We start from the raw sequence: 17,500 nt of genomic DNA, 5'->3' as shown, positions 1-17,500 counted from the left end.
ACACAAATGCCACGGCAAGACGGAGCCGGGACACGAGGTCAGAGGGAATTAACATCGACTCCCCTTCCAGGGATTGGCGACGAAGCCCCAATAAGTGCAACGACGTCAGAGATCGGATCACGGTTCGGATGAAAACCAGAGAACTCCTTAAGGATGGGAATGCAGCACTGGGAACAACTCCTACCGTAAATACTCCAGTAAGTATATTTCTGGAGACCAAGAAGGCATCCTCACGTCTTCAGTCAGTTAAATGAAATGTTTTTTCATTGCTTCTAAATGCAATCATGCAGCATTTCACTTTAATAGGCGGGAAACTCCACGTTTGCAGGTCAGGGTCAAATTTAGCTGAATTTCAGCGGTAAATGTGGTTGATCGGCGCCGGTGTTGCTGTGATAGTAGAAGAGTGAGATGAGGAGAAAAGAGGTCTTGCAAACTGAGCAGAGAGACGTTTAAAGGAAAGGTGAACCTTGGAGCGCAGGAGCCAGGCTACTTAGCATGCAGCTGGACCGAGTTAGAAAATTTCATGGATAATTGAACGTTATGAGGATTAATGTGTATTAGTTCCACTGAGTCACAGACGGAGGAATTGGACTTGCTCCTGCTAGAGGAGGCTTTCTGATGGAGGGGTGTATCGGTTGATCCTTGGACGCCAGCTGATGACATTGTGCTGTATGTAAACCCGGAGATGATGCCTCTCAATAAAGCTAAGTAACAGGATGAAGTCGCCCGACTTGAGAAATACTCATGGTTAGCCAGACTGATAACAATCTAAGGGTGCTAATTTAGGATATTATAAATAACTCTTCTTTAAAAAGTCACACCAGTGTATTAAAATGCAAATGACTTGTTTTAACCTCTAAAACCGGGCTGTTCAACTCCTGGCCAGGAGGGCCGGTATCAAGCACGCTTTAGTTTTGGTTGAATCAGCTGTGCAGCAGCTCCTCAGGCTCTGCAGAAGCCTGTTGATCCGCTGCTGATTAAAATCAGGTGTGTTTAAACAGCGTTAAAACTAAAATGTGCTGGAATTAAACGCCCCCGTGTTACAGTTGAGCATAAGACCATTTGTTTAACCTGCTGTTGGTTTCAAACCAACACATCCAAATTAGAATGTGGCTGTACGTGTGTCACGTCACCTGATTGGCCACGGATCGCCAGTTCTTCAGGAGTTTTCCTAAACCAGAGTTTTAAAATGAGTGATCATAAATGGATCAGTAAATTGCAGAGCATCATGGGAACTACAGTGGTTCCTCCTTTCAGAAATCTTTGCAATGGAAAGTTTTTCCAGCTGAATGGATTATTGTGGAATTTTCCTCCTCCGGATTTGAATGATTTTCTGGGACCAGTCAAACGAGCAGAAGATCGCCTCTGCATACTTTTATGATTGCACGATAACGGCAGATGGTGGATTCTTCTCCTTAGGTATGTGGTGGCTTCTTCTCATGACCGGTGGACTGGGTATCAAAACTTGCACAGAGCCCCTCCAACCCTCAGCGTCTACGTGCAGCTTTAAATTGAAAGTGGAGTTTCCTTCCTGGAGAGAGAGCATGCGCATGCGCTGATGACCCGTTCACCGGACACACGACGGCGTTTTGAAGCAGATGGCAGCTTGTTAATCAATTTCCACAAACAATTAAGACAGATTTTCGCCTAATTTACTCACTGACAATGCAAAAAATTAATAAATCTGGTAAATATAACACATTCAACCTGGAGGTAAGTGGAGAAAATTTAGAAAATTTGCTAATATATATTGACAAGGTTTTTGAGATTTTTGTCATGGGACCGAAGAAAGCAGCAGCAGCTGAGGCGGAAACGCCTGGGACCAAGAGGAGCCGTCCCCAGGACTCGCTCGAGGCCTCATCTCCCCATAAGGATGTCTTAGATTTACTACAGTCCATAGATAAACGGCTTCTGGGATTTGAGGGACGACTCCACCTGCTAGAGGTGCTTCACAAGGAGTTCCAGGACCACCGAACATCTCTGGAACTTAGCCAGGAGCAGGCGGAGCGGGAATCGGTTTCCTCCTTGACTGCAGGATTAGTCCAGTCCAATCCTGGCCAGTGCCGCTCACAAAATCGCCCGCAACTGACGGGGTTCCTCTGCCAGCTCCGAGCTTGCTGAGCTATGAAGGGACATCCACGAGTCTCCGTGACCTCCCAGGCCCGGGGGCTCCACTACCAGCCCCTGACTACAACCCGGAGAGGGACCCTCCTCCTCGAGGGACTGAAACTCAGAATTTGAGGCCCTCATAGAGATCAGGTTGTCCAAGCCCCCCTCGTCCGGGCCTCTGGTCAGCAGCGCTTTGAGCTGTTCCACCTCCGCCCGCAAAGTGTCCACTTCCTGGCGAGAGGGGTGCGCCACACGCCGCTTCTTGCGCCTCGGGCTGCCGCGTTCCTCAGCCGGTCTATCCCTCCGTCTCCCGGAACACGGGTGAGGGATACCAGAGGGCGGCAGGTCTGACTCAAACAGGAGGCACTCCGCACGCTCTCGGTAACAAATGACAGATAACAGCATCAATCCACCGCCCCAGAGGGCTCCTTCGAGCGCTCCGACCACACGGTCCCGGGCAGGAAGACGCCAAGTAGAAACAGTACTCACCTCTAGACCGATAAGATCTGAATCACGGACTTACGGAGCAATTGACCAACGAAGCACGCCAGGTCAACAGCGAGAAGATCAAAGAGACCCAAACGTAGCTATCGTTGCGTAATTTATAGACTCGCGACCAGGTGCGCTACCTGTCACGTGCGTGACTTTGTTTACATTAGTGCTCGACCTGCGCAGAGCGCGAGGAGATACATCCGCTCTGTTTACTGCCACTGGCAGTCAGGAGGGAACGAAACAGAACTGGGTTTTGCCACCACCGTTGTTCCTGGTCAGCTCTTCACTCAGCCACTATGAAAACATGAAGATGGACACACAACACAGTTTAACCTTTAATGGTTACATAAGATTTTTGTTTTAGTAACTCTGACATTTATTTATTGATAATTGTGTTATTGTTAATTCTTATTTCTTGTCATTCCTTAATAACAAAATTGCAAATGCTAATATTATAAAGCAAGTGGAAGTGAGCAGTTTTATGGAAAATGACTAATTTTTAAAAGTTATTTTTCGACTACTATTCTTGAATTATCTTAATTCTATTCTTATTACTTGAGTCCACAAAACAGAACAACATATCTTCTTATGTTCGTAATCCTGTTTGTCCCATGCTTCAGCAGTTCGTTACAGTCAATGTTATTAACTGAAAAATATTAAATAATTACTTGTCTTCACAATCACATTTTCTTTATTATTGGTCTCTCCATTCGTGCTTCCATCTCTGATGCATGTTCGTGTTGATACAGCAACGTATTGTACAAAAACTCCCAAATAAAACTAATAATGTAAAAAGTTTATAACCTATTTCACACTGTGGGGGATATTTTTAAAACATAGAATCAAACAAACTGAAAGAAACCCGTCTACAGCTCGTCCTCCTGCTCACAATCATCAAGCTGCACACAATTAGCTCATTAAAGGTTATCTAGCTAAAACTGGCAACATAAAATATCATCGTTGGCTTATTTTGGTACGAAGCGGTTAGCTAACACTTCACAATGCAACAAAATGATGACATTTCATCAACTTACCGGAGAAAATCCTTCCGAATCACCGAAAATGAACTGCAGTCGATGCAGCAGTGGGGGCCGTTTGGAACTTTTCAAAGCTACATGAACCATGTGACTCCCGCATTCCGTGTCGTAACTCTCTACAGCTCTGACAGAACCCCGCCCTCCTCTCCCAGTGATTGAATAGGAATTCGAGAAACGTGATTGGTAGCTAAGACTCGTGCTCTCATTGGTTCCACCCAAGTTCCTCCCACTGACGCTAGAATCGAGACAAAAAGATTCGTAACACTGTAGATTTGAGGTTTGTACCTGTAGAATGAAATGTGTGTTTTGAGAGTTTTGATTTCAAACTTGTACCTTGATTTTTTTCAATTTGGAAGTCTGCTAGTTACAAAACGAAAGTTTCATGTTTCTGAATGAATGTTTGATGTTACAAAATGAGTAAATGTACAAAATAAAAGTTTGATTTTACAAAATAAAAAATACATGTACAAAATGAAAATTTCCTGTTACAAAACAAGAAATACAAGTACAAATTGAGAATTACAAGATAGAATACTTGGTACAAGTTACGCTGAATATTGTCCCAATCCTAGCTCCATGGCCCCCTGCCTGGTCCAGGGAAAGTCTCCCATAAAAGTGTTACAGCCGGGAAGGCAGAGGGTAGCAGAGTCGCTCAACTGTGGTTTTCTGGCTGAAAGTGCCTGCCAACCTCTGTTAGCTGTGGTTAGCTCAGCTAGCTTGTAGCTACATTGGCTCAGAGTTTGTTTGATGCCAGTCGTCCCCTCACCCTAACAGTCTGCTGTCAGTTCTATTTTTGTATTTTCTGATGGTGATGAGATGTGTGATGCAGCTATGATGGACGCAGCGGGAGCCGCCCACTGGGCATCAATTCAGCTCTTCAGAAACGTAATTTATAGCCAGGAGGACCTAGGGGGCATCCTACCTGGCGCTCAATCGCCTCCTGCCCCTTCAAGACTCCTTATTCACGTGGGCTTCCCAGATGGCGACTCCCTGACCGATATACCTGCTGTCCTGGATATTGGGGCTGCCTATAGCTTTATGGACCGTGGCCTGGCCATCCAGTTGAAGGTATCCCTGGTTCCTGTCACCTGTCACAATCCCATCACAGCCGTGGATGGCCACCCACTGCAGCCATTCCCCATTAAGGAGCAGACTCAGCCCATGTCTATGTGTATCGGTGACCACCAGGAGATCATCCATTTCCTGGTTATAATAGCTCCTGCCTCACCTCTCATTCAGGGGTTCCCCTGGTTCCGGCTACATGACCCCCACATTTCCTGGTCGACTAGTTCCATCTAGTAAAGGAAAAAGACGGAGGGTTGCGCCCCTGCATTGACTACCAGGGCCTCAACAAAATCACCATAAAGAACCGCCACCCACTACCACTCCTCTCCACTGCTCTCGACTCCCTGGCCGGTGCCTGCTTCTTCACCAAACTCGATTTACGGAGCGCCTACAATCTGGTGCGGATCCAAAAGGGGGACGAATGGAAGATGGCCTTCATATTGCCCACCGGTCTTTGGGAATACACTGTGATGCCCTTCAGCCTGTGCAATAGTCCTGCAGTGTTCCAGCACCTCATAAATGATGTGCTGCGGGACATGCTGGGTCGTTGGGTGTTTGTGTATCTCGATTATATCATAGTTTACTCCCAATCCGAGGAAGACCACGTCCGACATGTCAGAGCGGTTCACAGTCGTCTCCTCAACAACCACTTGTTCTGCAAACTGGAGAAGTGCTCCTTCCACCAGCACACCACAAACTTCCTGGGGTACACCATCTCCCGAGACAGAGTCTCCATGGACCCTCTCAAGGTCCAGGCTGTGGCCCAGTGGCCTCTTCCCACCAGCTTAAAGCACCTTCAGAGCTTCCTGGGCGTTGCCAATTTTTACCGGCGCTTTGTCAGGAATTACAGCACGTGGTTGCCTCCCCCACAGCCCTGACAAAACCCTCCAACCTTCCTCGGCCCTTTGTTCTCCCTCCTGAGGGCCTCCAGGCCTTCCAGCATCTGAGAACCCTGTTCACCACTGCGCCCATCCTTCTTCACCCCAACCCTGACAAGCCTTTTGTGGTTGAGGTGGACGCCTCTGAGGTGGGAGCGGGAGTGGTCCTGTCCCAACAGGGGTCTGACAACATGCTCCACCCTTGCTGCTACATCTCCCTGAAGTTCTCTCCAACCCAACAATGGTACGGAGTTGGCGACCGGGAACTTCTGGCCATAAAGTGGGCACTGGAAGAATGGTGCCACTGGCTTCTGGGGACCGCCAAGCCTTTTCTTGTATGGACAGACCATCAGAACCTTATCCATCTTCTGACCACAAAACAGCTTAACCCCCGCCAAGCCCGCTGGGCTCTGTTCTTCGAACCTTTCAGCTTCCACCGAGCCTAACGCCCTGGATCTAAAAAAGTTAAAGCTGATGCCTCCTCTCGACAGCACACGTTGACTTCTACGGACCCTGATCCAGCCCATATACTCCCTGCCAACCGGTTCTTGGCCCCTCTACGTTGGCACTTGAAGGACTCGATCAGAGCAGCTCTCCTTGGGGAACCTGCTCCCCCTGAAACACCTACTAATCGCCTGTATGTTCCTTCTGCCTGCAGATCAGAGGCCCTGGTGTAGGCTTACTCTTCACCCTTCTCCGGGCACCCTGGACCCACTCGCACCCTTCAACTGCTCCTGCGGTCCCTGTGGTGGCCCTCTAGGGCCAATGATGGGGAGGAGTTTGTTGCTGCCTGTGAAGTCTATGCCAGGTTCAAATTCTCCAATCGGCCCGCCACTGGTGACCTGCAGCCCTTGCTCGTTCGCAAACGTCCTTTGGTCGCATGTGGGTCTGGATTTCATCACCAGTCTCCCCATGGTGGACGGCCTGGACACCATACTTACCATTGTGGACCGGTTCTCCAAAGCTGTCCACCTGGTTGAACTCCAGGGCCTTCCTACTGCTAAACAGACTGCCAAACTGTTCCTGGAGCACGTCATGCGCCTGCATGGCTTACCGCCGGACATTGTTACTGACTGGGGGCCTCAGTTCACCACCCGACTCTGGAAGGCATTCTGTCGTCTGGTGGGCGCCACCTCAAGCCTTTCCTCTGGCTACCACCCCCAGACCAATGGCCAGACGGAACGAGCAATCCAACAACTGGGCCGGTTCCTGCGTTGCTTCGTTTCCTCCCAACCGACCCTGCGGCCTAAGTACCTTCTCTGGGCTGAGCTCTCACACAATCTCCATGTCTCTTCTGCTACCTCTCTGTCTCCTTTTGAAGTGTGTAATGGCTACAAACCTCCTCTGTTTTCCGATCAGGACCTGGAGGTGGACGTCCCGGCAGCACAGGACCTGGTCCGCTGTTGTCACCAGGCATGGATCTGTACATGGGCTGCCATTAACAGGGCAAACAACCAATATGCCCGGCAGCACCGACGTCGTCACCGCTCTGGTCCTGTCTTCCAGCCCGGGGCCCGAGTTTGGCTCTCTACCACCCACCTCCGGCTCCGCACGGACTCAACCAAACTCAACCCCCCACTTTATTGGACCTTACGAGGTGATTAGTCGCATCAATCCGGTGGCCCACCATCTCCGTCTCCCTGCTTCTCTCACGATCCATCCCGTGTTCCAAGTTTCCCAGCTCAAGCAGCGGCTCACGTCCCCTTTGTCACCGCCTCCAGTGAGGCCCCCGGCTTGATTTGTTGTTATTGACATCACAATCAAGAGCAGAATCAATTTTAATAATGTATCAATTATTCAAGATTTTCAGCTCATGCATGATTAAACCCGTTGAATGATTTTGTTGAAGATGCATTCCCAAATCAAAAAAGTGATAAAAAGTTGCAGCATGATGAAAAATATGATACATGAATGGCAGGTTTCTATTGAAGGTGCTAATATTCCATCTGGATTCTTTATGGTTTCATATAAAGTTGTTGTCTTATAAATGCAAAGTTTGGTTTTCATACAGAAATCAGTGTATAAGACATTTCTGAGACTGCAAAAGTAAAGCCCTGATTACCCATTTACAGCTGTCTCCATAGTCTGCACACTCCAGATGTAGGGGTGTTGCTCACAATCACAGTTTTAATAGGAATCTAATTATAACTAAAACTGTTAAAGGTGTGGATTACTCGTTAAATCAATACATTAACATGATCTGCTTCATAGGCTGTTGCAACCGTAGGCTGTATGAAAAACAAGCATGGTTGCTCACTCTGCGTTGACTGCAGTTGGGTTTGTTGAGTGAGGAACCCAACCAATAAGGCGGCAATGCTGTTACGTTTTCCAGAACTCAATGTCTACAACATCAGCATTGTGCTTCAAATAGGAGGATTTGGAGTCCTGATATTTAGACATCTTGCATCGGACTGGATTAGAGCCACGCGACTACCACTGACTCTGTTTGCTCGGGGACATAGATGTCTAATGTCCACATGAACAAGCCTGGAGGAGCTTTGCCATGTGAGTGAGTTGCTAATGCTAGCAGTTAGCTTCTGTTGAAAGAGAAGTTCTCTGCTGATTCTGGGCGCTAAAACAACAACAGCCTTCCTCGTCGTGAGTCAGTAAGGGGAAGCCCAATTCACAGTGTGATGTAGGGTGGTCAGACTTTTCCTATCCTAGATTTTTTGTCTATTTTCCATCAGAAGCTAATGCAGGAGATAGGTGTAGGAGACTGGTTTCCTGTTCAGCCTGCATGAAAAACTCAGAGTGACCGTTTCTAATCAGAAATAATCATTAAAACATGTTTTCTCAGTCAACCACACCTTTAAAGGGGACAAAGAATCTAAACCAACATGTTCTTGTTTGTGAGTAAAGACAGCTTGGGTGGCCAAAAGTAGCACGCAAAAAGTCTAAGCTGTGTGCGACCTACTTTTTATGCAAATTAGAAAGTTTAAAAATGCGAGAAAAACTTATTTTCTGAGAAACCTCGCATAAAAATGTCACAATGTGGAGCCCTTCCTCCTCCAATCTGCAGTCTCCACTAGGGTTGTCACAATACAAAAATTTCAAAATCGATTCGATACTGGGGGGAAAACTCGATACTCGATTTCGATACTATTTAAAAACACCAATTTATTGATCAAGTTTATTAAAAAAAACATTCCTCAATTTATATTACAAAAATTAAATGTTAAGAATTAAGTGTATTAAGTGCTTAAACCTTTCAAGTATCAGCATTTTTTAAAACGTGCATACAAAAACTGGCGAAAGTTAACACTTTAAATCATGAATCGTCTCACTATATATACACTATTTGCAGAGTGATGTTTTGCTGCTTAAACTCTGTTTAAGGTGCATTTTTGTCATAAGATGTAATGCCGTATGTTTTGTTCTGTACTTTTGAACAACTCTGTAGGTCAATAAAGGGAGAAAACAAATTTCTCCGCAGTAGGACAAAGGTACATCTACCGGTAATCTTAATAAAAACAGACTGGCGCACGGCAGTGACGTCATTAAAAGCGCCGATTAGATTAGCCGCGGCTAGTCTGTTTACGCCTAGAAATCCCAGACCCGCTCCAAACGAACAGGGGAATCACGTTAATGATTCCTAACAAAATCTTTCGACATGAAGATGTTTTGGTGCAGATGTCTTATTTCGAGGCTGCACCATGGGTGCCCGTCTGCACCCGTTACATGGATATACGCTGACGGCGATTCGCCGATGCATCTAAATACCCCGGGGAATCCAAGTAGCACCAAAGTTGTCAGCGTGAGTAAACAAACTTACTGCATGCTAGAAATTAAGTCCAGGTTGCAATAAACAGGAGTTTCCTTTAAGCACATAAGCGTGAATATACAACTACGTGTCGGACTTGGTATGCTAATGAAGTTGGGCTGTGAAGCGCCTCCCAAATTCGCTGTTTATGTTTTTGTTTATTTATTTGGCAGACAAAACTTGGATCGGAGACAACTCGCGTGGGAAATTGCTATGTAGCCATGCGGCGTCTTCTTCTTCTGTTTGTCTGGGAGGCGGAGGCTGCTTTACGGCATCTGGCTGTCGTGCGTGTCGGTGTACTTGAAGAAGGCTGTGTATAATAGTCCATAATATCGATACCACAGGGATGGAATATCTAATTTAGATACCAGTTTTAGTATCGATTTATATCTAGGTATCGATTTTTTTGACAACACTAGTCTCCAGTGACTGGGGCCTTCTGGTTTAAACCAACCAATCAGCAAGCAGCTATTAAGCATATTCATGTACTGGCCAAGTGGGAGGGGTAAACAGCTCTAAGGCTGATTTAGGGGGTTCAGAGAGGCCTGTGTCAAGGCTCCTGGGACAGATGAAAGCCAAAAGAAATTTTCTTATCCTTCTTAGAGATTGAATGCAGAGTTTTAGATGCTGATTAGCTGCCTTCTTTGGCCCCTTTAAGAAAAGTAAGGAAATGAAGTCAGGACGATGTCTCGCTTGTTAACAACGAAGGGGGTTAAAGCTGGCGTCTTCCTAGTCAGTCCTGTCTGTGGATTCATCCAGCGTGTAATATTTCTTTTCATGCTGTGTTATTGCTGTAGTGCACTTCATCCAACTCTCAGGCCCTGTCCACACGTAGCCGGGGATCTGCCAAAACGTAGATATTTTTCTACGTTTTGGCAGATCCCCGGCTACGTGTGGACTAGGCCTCCTACTCATGGTGGTCGGTGAGAATTGGCAGCACTGCCAGTGTGTGTGTGTGTGTGAGACTATTGTGTTGAAAAGCACCTTGGAGGGTTCTAGAATTAGGTTCTATATAAACTGGGGCCATTTAGTGTTTACAGCATTTTAAATAACCTCAAATGTACATCTTGGAACCAATAGAAGCAGCTCCACTGGTGATTGTGTGGGTTTAACTTCTGAAGTTTGTTGCTTCTCACGGTGGACCGGGAGAGTAAGACTGAAAAGTCTACACACAGAATCTGTATGATGTTGTCATGAAGAGAAAAGTGGTTTTTGTCTGGAGCAATGTTGATGCAATCCCTGCCCTTATTGCCATGAATTATTCAAACGGTCTGTGCTGCCGTTGTGCATAGCAGCGACTGATCTAAGACCAGCTGAGCCCACAGCACATTCTCTTTCAGACCTGACTCGCAGCAACAGAGGGACCCTGACATGTGGATTATTGATTAGAAAGGCTAACACCTGACATATCCACTGACTACGGGTTGAGACGCACCAAGATAACGGTGCTGAGATGAGGCCCAGAGAGTAAACAAAATGGAAAAACAGCTGAAGCTGTTGTTGCCTCCCTTAAATCCTTGTCTGTCGTGGTTGTTGTACGCTGGACATTATGGTGAAGGACTTTAGCTAACAGGAAAAGTTCAGTTGGGTTTCTGGACTTTTAATAATGTTTGTGTCGACTAAACAGCTAAATTTGGGCTCATGTATTTGACATCGTTATCTTGTGAGTCTAAACATTAAAATATGCCAAAAGACCTGAGCCAGACCGCTGGACGTACTCATCAATCCATTCCAGATGTATTTCTATAGCACATGTATCAACAGCGTGAGAGCTGACCAAAGTGCTGGACATAGGAACGAGATAAAAGTTCAGTCAAGAGGTAAAACATGAACTGAGTAAAAGGGAAATAGTTGAGACCTTTAGTAAAATCTACTCTAAAGGTGCTAAAAACACTAAAGATCAACAGATGGGGCCGAATGAACCGAGAGTGGCTCGCTGTTCCAAAGCTTCAGAGCTGCGTGAACAAACGCACGTTCACCACGAGTCTTGCACCGCAGTTTTGGACACGGCAATAGTTGATCAGCTGAGCGAAGAGATATATATACAGTATATATCTATACTGTATATATATCTACTGTATATATATATATATATATATATATATATATATATATATATATATATATATAGTATGATGAATCTGGGCCCTTGAATGAGGAATACTCCACATTACAGGAATACTGCTGCAGACGTCCGATCATTCATTAATATGAGGTATGCTGTAGGCATTGCTACAGGACCATAGCCTGTAGTTTAGTTCAATAAACTCTGACATTAACTGGAGAAAGTCAAAACCCTGGAAGAAGAAAGGGAAAAAGCTAATCTTTGTTTACATAAAAACATCAGAACCCAGCTAAACCCCCACCTTCAGAGTCAGGATTTAATCCAGCCCCCACCCATCACTGGAAAAGAGAATGGACTCTGCAGGGAGAGCTATTACTCTGTTGAGTCAAACGTGATCTTTGACCTCTTGGTCTGCTGGCCACACACACACACACACACACACACACACACACACACACACACACACACACACACACACACACACACACACACACACACACACACACACACACACACACACACACACACACACACACACACACACACACACACACACACACACACACACACACACACACACACACACACACACACACACACACACACACACACACACACACACACACACACACACACACACACACACAGCAGTGCAATGACATCATGCGGATAAGTAATCTCGCCTAATGTTTTCTGGCTCTTTTGGGCTATCTCATTATTTTTATCATGTAAACGAGCGGCGCAGATCAAAGTAAGGAAATGAAACATGAGCGCGGCGAGCGTGCAGGACAAACTGCCTCTGAGCTGCTTTACTAGGACTTACTAATAACCCCCAGGACCAAATGTGATGTCTTAGCCTGACATCATGGCTGCATGCTCACAGAACTGTGCAGAGACGGTTTCTGACAGAAGTTGTTATTGCGAGTCTCAGATGGTGCTACGAAACTCTCCCCGTTGACTATTTATACTCAAACAACCATTTATTCTAATAGCTCTGAAAACAGGTTCCCATCCTCCGAGTTCTTCGTGTCATTCCTGGGAATTTCACTTCATTACCAGGATAAAAATAAAGGAAAAGTTTAAATTACCTGTAGACTAAAACAGGAATTATTCCACAGGTTGTCAGAGCCAGCCCACATTAAATCAAGTGAAATGTAAAGTGAAGTAACGTTGATCATAATTGTCAGTTTTAAACAACAATAAGGTGTTTTTATTTGTGCAAACAGGATGCTCCTGAAATTATTTGAGTAAATTCTGGAAGATGATGCATGACGTCAGCAGTCTACAGCACACAACCGGACGTTCAAACACGGTAAATGTTGCTCTTAACATTCGGTGCATCGGTTTGCTAGATGAAAACACATTATTTCAGGTGTGTGTCAGGTGTGTGTCAGGTGTGTGTCAGGTGTGTGTCAGGTGTGTGTCAGGTGTGTGTCAGGTGTGTGTGTAAAGCAGACAGCAGGATTTCACCGCAGCGAGAGCAGTATATGTCAGCGTGTCCTTACTCTAGTCGCCTCGCATGTCTGACTAACACGCTGTGGCTGTTGTTTAGGAGAGCTTTTGTCTTCTAAATATGCGGTTTACACGTTGTGTCCAACCTTGGAGCCCAGTGACATACAGGCTTTAAAAACCAGGAATGCTTTTGGTTTCTGAAGAACGGCTCGTTTTGCTGGTAATTCTTCTTCAGCGTCACTGCAGCAAACGCAATCAGAGGCGTAGAGTTCTAGGTGGTCGATAGCAGTCTGAAGAGGTCCCCTGGTACTTTATCTCTCATACTTCCTGTGCTGTATGAAGAGAGCGCAAACATCTCCTCTACCATCTGCTTCACTCAGGCAGAGGCCCCACAGGGACCTTCTGTTTGGTCTGTACAATACTGCCTCAGACGGTAAGGTCATCCAGAGTGGAGGCGATCAGTCGGATGGGAGAGAACCGCTCTCTAAAAATAACACAGCTTAGGGTTGTAAACGTTCGTCTGAATGAACCAGAAGACTTCTGGATCAACATTTACTGGAAATTGGTGAAAACCAACATATTAAGAAGAATGCGTGATACCAGCAAGGGCGCCTCCAAGGGGTGGCCAGTGGTGGCCATTGCTGCCCCCCCCGGGAAAAGGCAGTGTTAACCAATCATATTGATGTTCAGTCAAACCATATGTTGTTGATCTTGTTTATTTAAGACATAATTGTAAAACAAAATAAAAATATTACAATTAATGAGTAAAGAAATAATCAGAATAAAATAATCATACATATGTTTCTGCTGCTCGCCATTTTAAAAAAGTTATCTCCATACGTTTTATTTTTGTGTGTGAACACAGCAACAGGTGAATTAAACAAAAAAATTAAAGTAAAATAACATTTTAAATAACTGACATGTGTTTTTCTAAAATGTTTGTGTTTGTATAATTTAAGTTCAATGTTTTCATACGTACTGTTATTTTAATAAAAATGAATAAAGGCGCAATGCAACTCAACGCCACAGGCTAAATTCAACCAGAGTTGCCACAAGGACCAATTTGGTGCCACCCCAAAAATTTCTGTGGCCCCATCTGGCCACCCCCATCAAAATTTTCTGTAGGCGCCCCTGGATACCAGGTGTCAGCACGGGGGTGAGGGTTGGTGATCTGGGCTCCTGGCAGTGACTGAGTTCACCGTGAACTCCTCTGTGGACCAAAGTCAAACACAAGTCCGTCTGTCTGACAGGTTTGGATCATCAAACAGGACGACAATCCTTAGCAGAGAGGGTGGAAAGAGCCGGTATGCTGTGACTGTGTCATGGTCTGCGTTCTGCGTCTCCCTCATGTGTCTCCTTGTGTTCTCCATAAGGATGGGTACCTTTGACATTTGAATCGATCTGATACTAATTTCTGGTACCTAGGAATCGATACCGGCACTTAACGGTACTAATTTTCGATACTTTCGAGTGTTTATTATTTTAATTCTCTTTTATAATTAAATATATATATTTTCTCAATATATAACCATATTTGATAAATATCACGATAAATAACATTCAACTGTTTGTATTTTAACATCGTCCTTGTAGTTTTATAAGCTGATAATTAAACTGAAGCAAACATCTTTACTGTGAACTAAATTTACTGTGTGTCTTCATTCCTTTCGCCGTCTTTTTTCATTAGATTTTTCCTACTGGGAAGTTAGAATTTCCGAGGAGAAAGCGAACGCACCATTAGCTGATAACAATGGTAGCAATGGAAGCTAACATATCAAGCTAACGTTATCTTAAACAGTTTATTTAGCTGCTGGAGCAGATTAAAACGATGATGCCTCACACTTAGATCGTTGTCGCTGGTTTCATCTTCACCCAATCACCCGTCGCATTTAGTAAAGTGAAGCCAAACTTTAGAGCACGTTCATGTTCTTCTAGTCGGAAATTTGGAGTTCCGAGGAGAAAGCGAACGCACCATTAGCGAAACGGAAGCTAACATATCAAGCTAATTATATTTACCTACCGGAGCAGATTAAGATGAGGATGTCTCACTTAGATCGTTGTCGCTGGTTTCATCATCATCCAGTTACCCATCACATTTAGTGAAGTGGACCCAAGCGTTGGCGTGCGTTCTTTCTACCATGCTGCTCTGTTTACAACTGGCTCGCAGCGACCGACGACAAAACGCTCTTGCGCATGCGTAGCTGTCTAGGCAAGTTCTTGTTATGAAGGACGGGTACCGAAACGAGGCACCGTTTCAAATGACGTGAATCGGTGCTCGGTCGGTACTATGGAATTCGGTCGGTACCTTAAAAAGTACTGAATTCGGTACCCAACACTAGTTCTCCATCCCTCTCTAGGTTCCCCTCATGTGTCTCCTTGTGCCCACTCCAGGTGTTCCTCTGAGGTGCTCTTTGGTTTCTGTGGCCCTTTAGGTCTCCATCCCACTCCAGGTTTCCCCCGTAGTGTTTTCAGATGCAGTAATCCCATCCCTGTTTTTCTTCTGGAGTCTTGTTTCCAGGTTTTAAGACTTCACTCATCTTCAGTTCTCTGTAGATTTATTTTACCTAGTCAGTTTCCCCCACTCAGTTAATTAGTCTCACCTGATCCCTTCTGATTACTCCCCACACACCTGTCACCCGTCTCCCTGATTGTTTCCCTTTGTGTATAAAACCCTGTCTGCGTCCCAACGTGTTGTCGGTCCGTTGTTTGTGTCAGCGTTGTCTCTAGGGCTCCATCAACTCTTTAAGTGAGCTCTTTGGTCTCTAGGTCTCTTGTTTTTTTCATACTAGGAATTTTGGCTTTTCCGTTTTGGACAGTCGCTCCTAATAAAGGATTTTAGGTTTATTCCAACTCCTGCCTCGTGTCTCCCTGGTTCTGCATCTTGGGTCCTAACCTCCACCCCCACTGACAGCGTGCCAGACTATCCAGACATCTCCCTAATCCTGTAGAGGGACCGTAAGGACAGCCGCCCAGTCTACATGTCCACAAACTCAAGAGAAGACTCCGGATTCCTACACAATGTTGGAGACTGAAGCTATTTGTGCTAAAGGTAGTTCCATAAAGTTCTGTTTGGTACTTCACCACCATGCCCCTACATAAATATCAAACGTGGTAAACATGTTAACATGTTTTTGCGTCGATAGTTGATCGTTTAAAGGTGTTTTAGGATGTCTGAAGGGAGAATTTGACCTCAGTTCCAAGGCAGAAACTTAAACTCATTACCATCACAAGCCCAGGGTTTGTCATGCAGAGCCAGACTGCTGCAGATGTCTGTCTTTTAAGTGAAATTAACTATTTAATCTTGGATAGTAAATGTGTTTGCCCCTAACTCCCCTCTATGTACAATTTATGCGCCTCGCACTCGTTCCTCTAACCAATAAAAAGAAGTTAGAAGGAATAATCATTAGTTTGTGGCTCTGAGCTCTCCGCCGAGGGCTGGGGAGACCCGAGACTGGACGCTGCAGCTGCAGGACAGCAGGTGGCACCGCTGCGCCGTTCAGTGGATCCGCTTTGGCACGGAGACGCGTCCACGTTGTTCACACTGTCTGTCTCCGCTTCGCTCTCTCTCTTCGTCCCACCCTCACTCTCTCCCTCTCCCTCTTACAGTGTACTCCTATCTGTCTCCCACAAGCATCAGCAGCCTTTCCATCAGTCTCCGTGAAACCGGCGCTACTACGGCGCCAAGCATGTCCCCTCTGCGCCCTGGAGGAGCGGCGTCCTCCGCCGTGAAGCTCTGCGTCTTTCTGCTGTCCGCCTCCACCTGGATACTGGGACCCGCGGGCTGTGACAGCCGGGTTTTGGGCCGGCGTGGCTTGGAGGATCCAGACACGCGCGGTGGAGAGAGAGGTTTGGGGGAGGAAGCGTCCCCCCGCTTCAGGAGAGCCACGTCCTGGGATAAGCAGATGTCCCTCCTCAGCAGCTCGTTCGTGCTTAAAGGGGATGCGACCCACAACCAGGCGATGGTCCACTGGACAGGAGAGAACAGCAGCGTGAGTACCCCCACCCTCCTCATCTGCTCTGGTCCTGATACACCCCCCCCCCCTCCCCATTGTCACCAAGTTATTGTTGGGTCTGACTGTTGTGACGGACTCCTCGGGGAGGAGGCGCGGCGCTTTACGCATCCAGGTGGTCCACCTGCACGTGCAGGGTCATAGGACCAAACGCACAACACACACGAGACCTCCAGAGTCACGAGCATCTTCTGTTGTCCTTTAACTGACACGCTGAATCAAACACGCGCAGCGCAGAAAAAACAGACTTTTTTTATTAGACAAACAAATATTTCACTAATTCTGCTCTGATGCGAAGATCCACTGGTGCTTCATGGTAACCGGTCTGGAGACGCACTGAAGCGCATCACACACACACACACGCACACACACGCACGCACGCACGCACACACACACACACGCACGCACGCACACACACGCGCACACACACTCACACAGACACACGCACACTACATACACACACATGCACACACACACTCACGCACGCGCACAGAGACACACACACACGCACGCACACTCACACACACGCACACACAGACACACGCACACTTACACAGACGCACACAGACACGCACTTACACACACACACCCACACGCACAGACACACGCACACTTACACATACGCACACACA

General features: G+C 46.2%; 1 protein-coding gene across 9 annotated transcripts in view; it reads left to right on the top strand.

The window, feature by feature from the left end:
- The window catches only part of sorcs2 (sortilin-related VPS10 domain containing receptor 2), a 502,015-nt gene that overhangs the window by 24,238 nt on the left and 460,277 nt on the right, over positions 1-17,500 (top strand). For 6 of the 9 annotated variants that reach the window (XM_070544302.1, XM_070544294.1, XM_070544298.1 and 3 more), the window contains exon 3: positions 16,465-16,847. The exons of 2 other annotated variants lie outside the window; for them this stretch is intronic. In XM_070544302.1, the coding sequence (XP_070400403.1) occupies positions 16,465-16,847 (383 nt within the window). Of the gene's footprint in view, positions 1-16,464; positions 16,848-17,500 lie in introns of those variants that run through there. One more of the 9 variants, XM_070544301.1, reaches the window with a different exon arrangement.

This window comes from Nothobranchius furzeri, chromosome 14 (assembly GCF_043380555.1).
Source record: "Nothobranchius furzeri strain GRZ-AD chromosome 14, NfurGRZ-RIMD1, whole genome shotgun sequence".
Classification (NCBI taxonomy): domain Eukaryota; kingdom Metazoa; phylum Chordata; class Actinopteri; order Cyprinodontiformes; family Nothobranchiidae; genus Nothobranchius; species Nothobranchius furzeri.
This window is presented reverse-complemented; position numbering and strand designations above follow the sequence as displayed.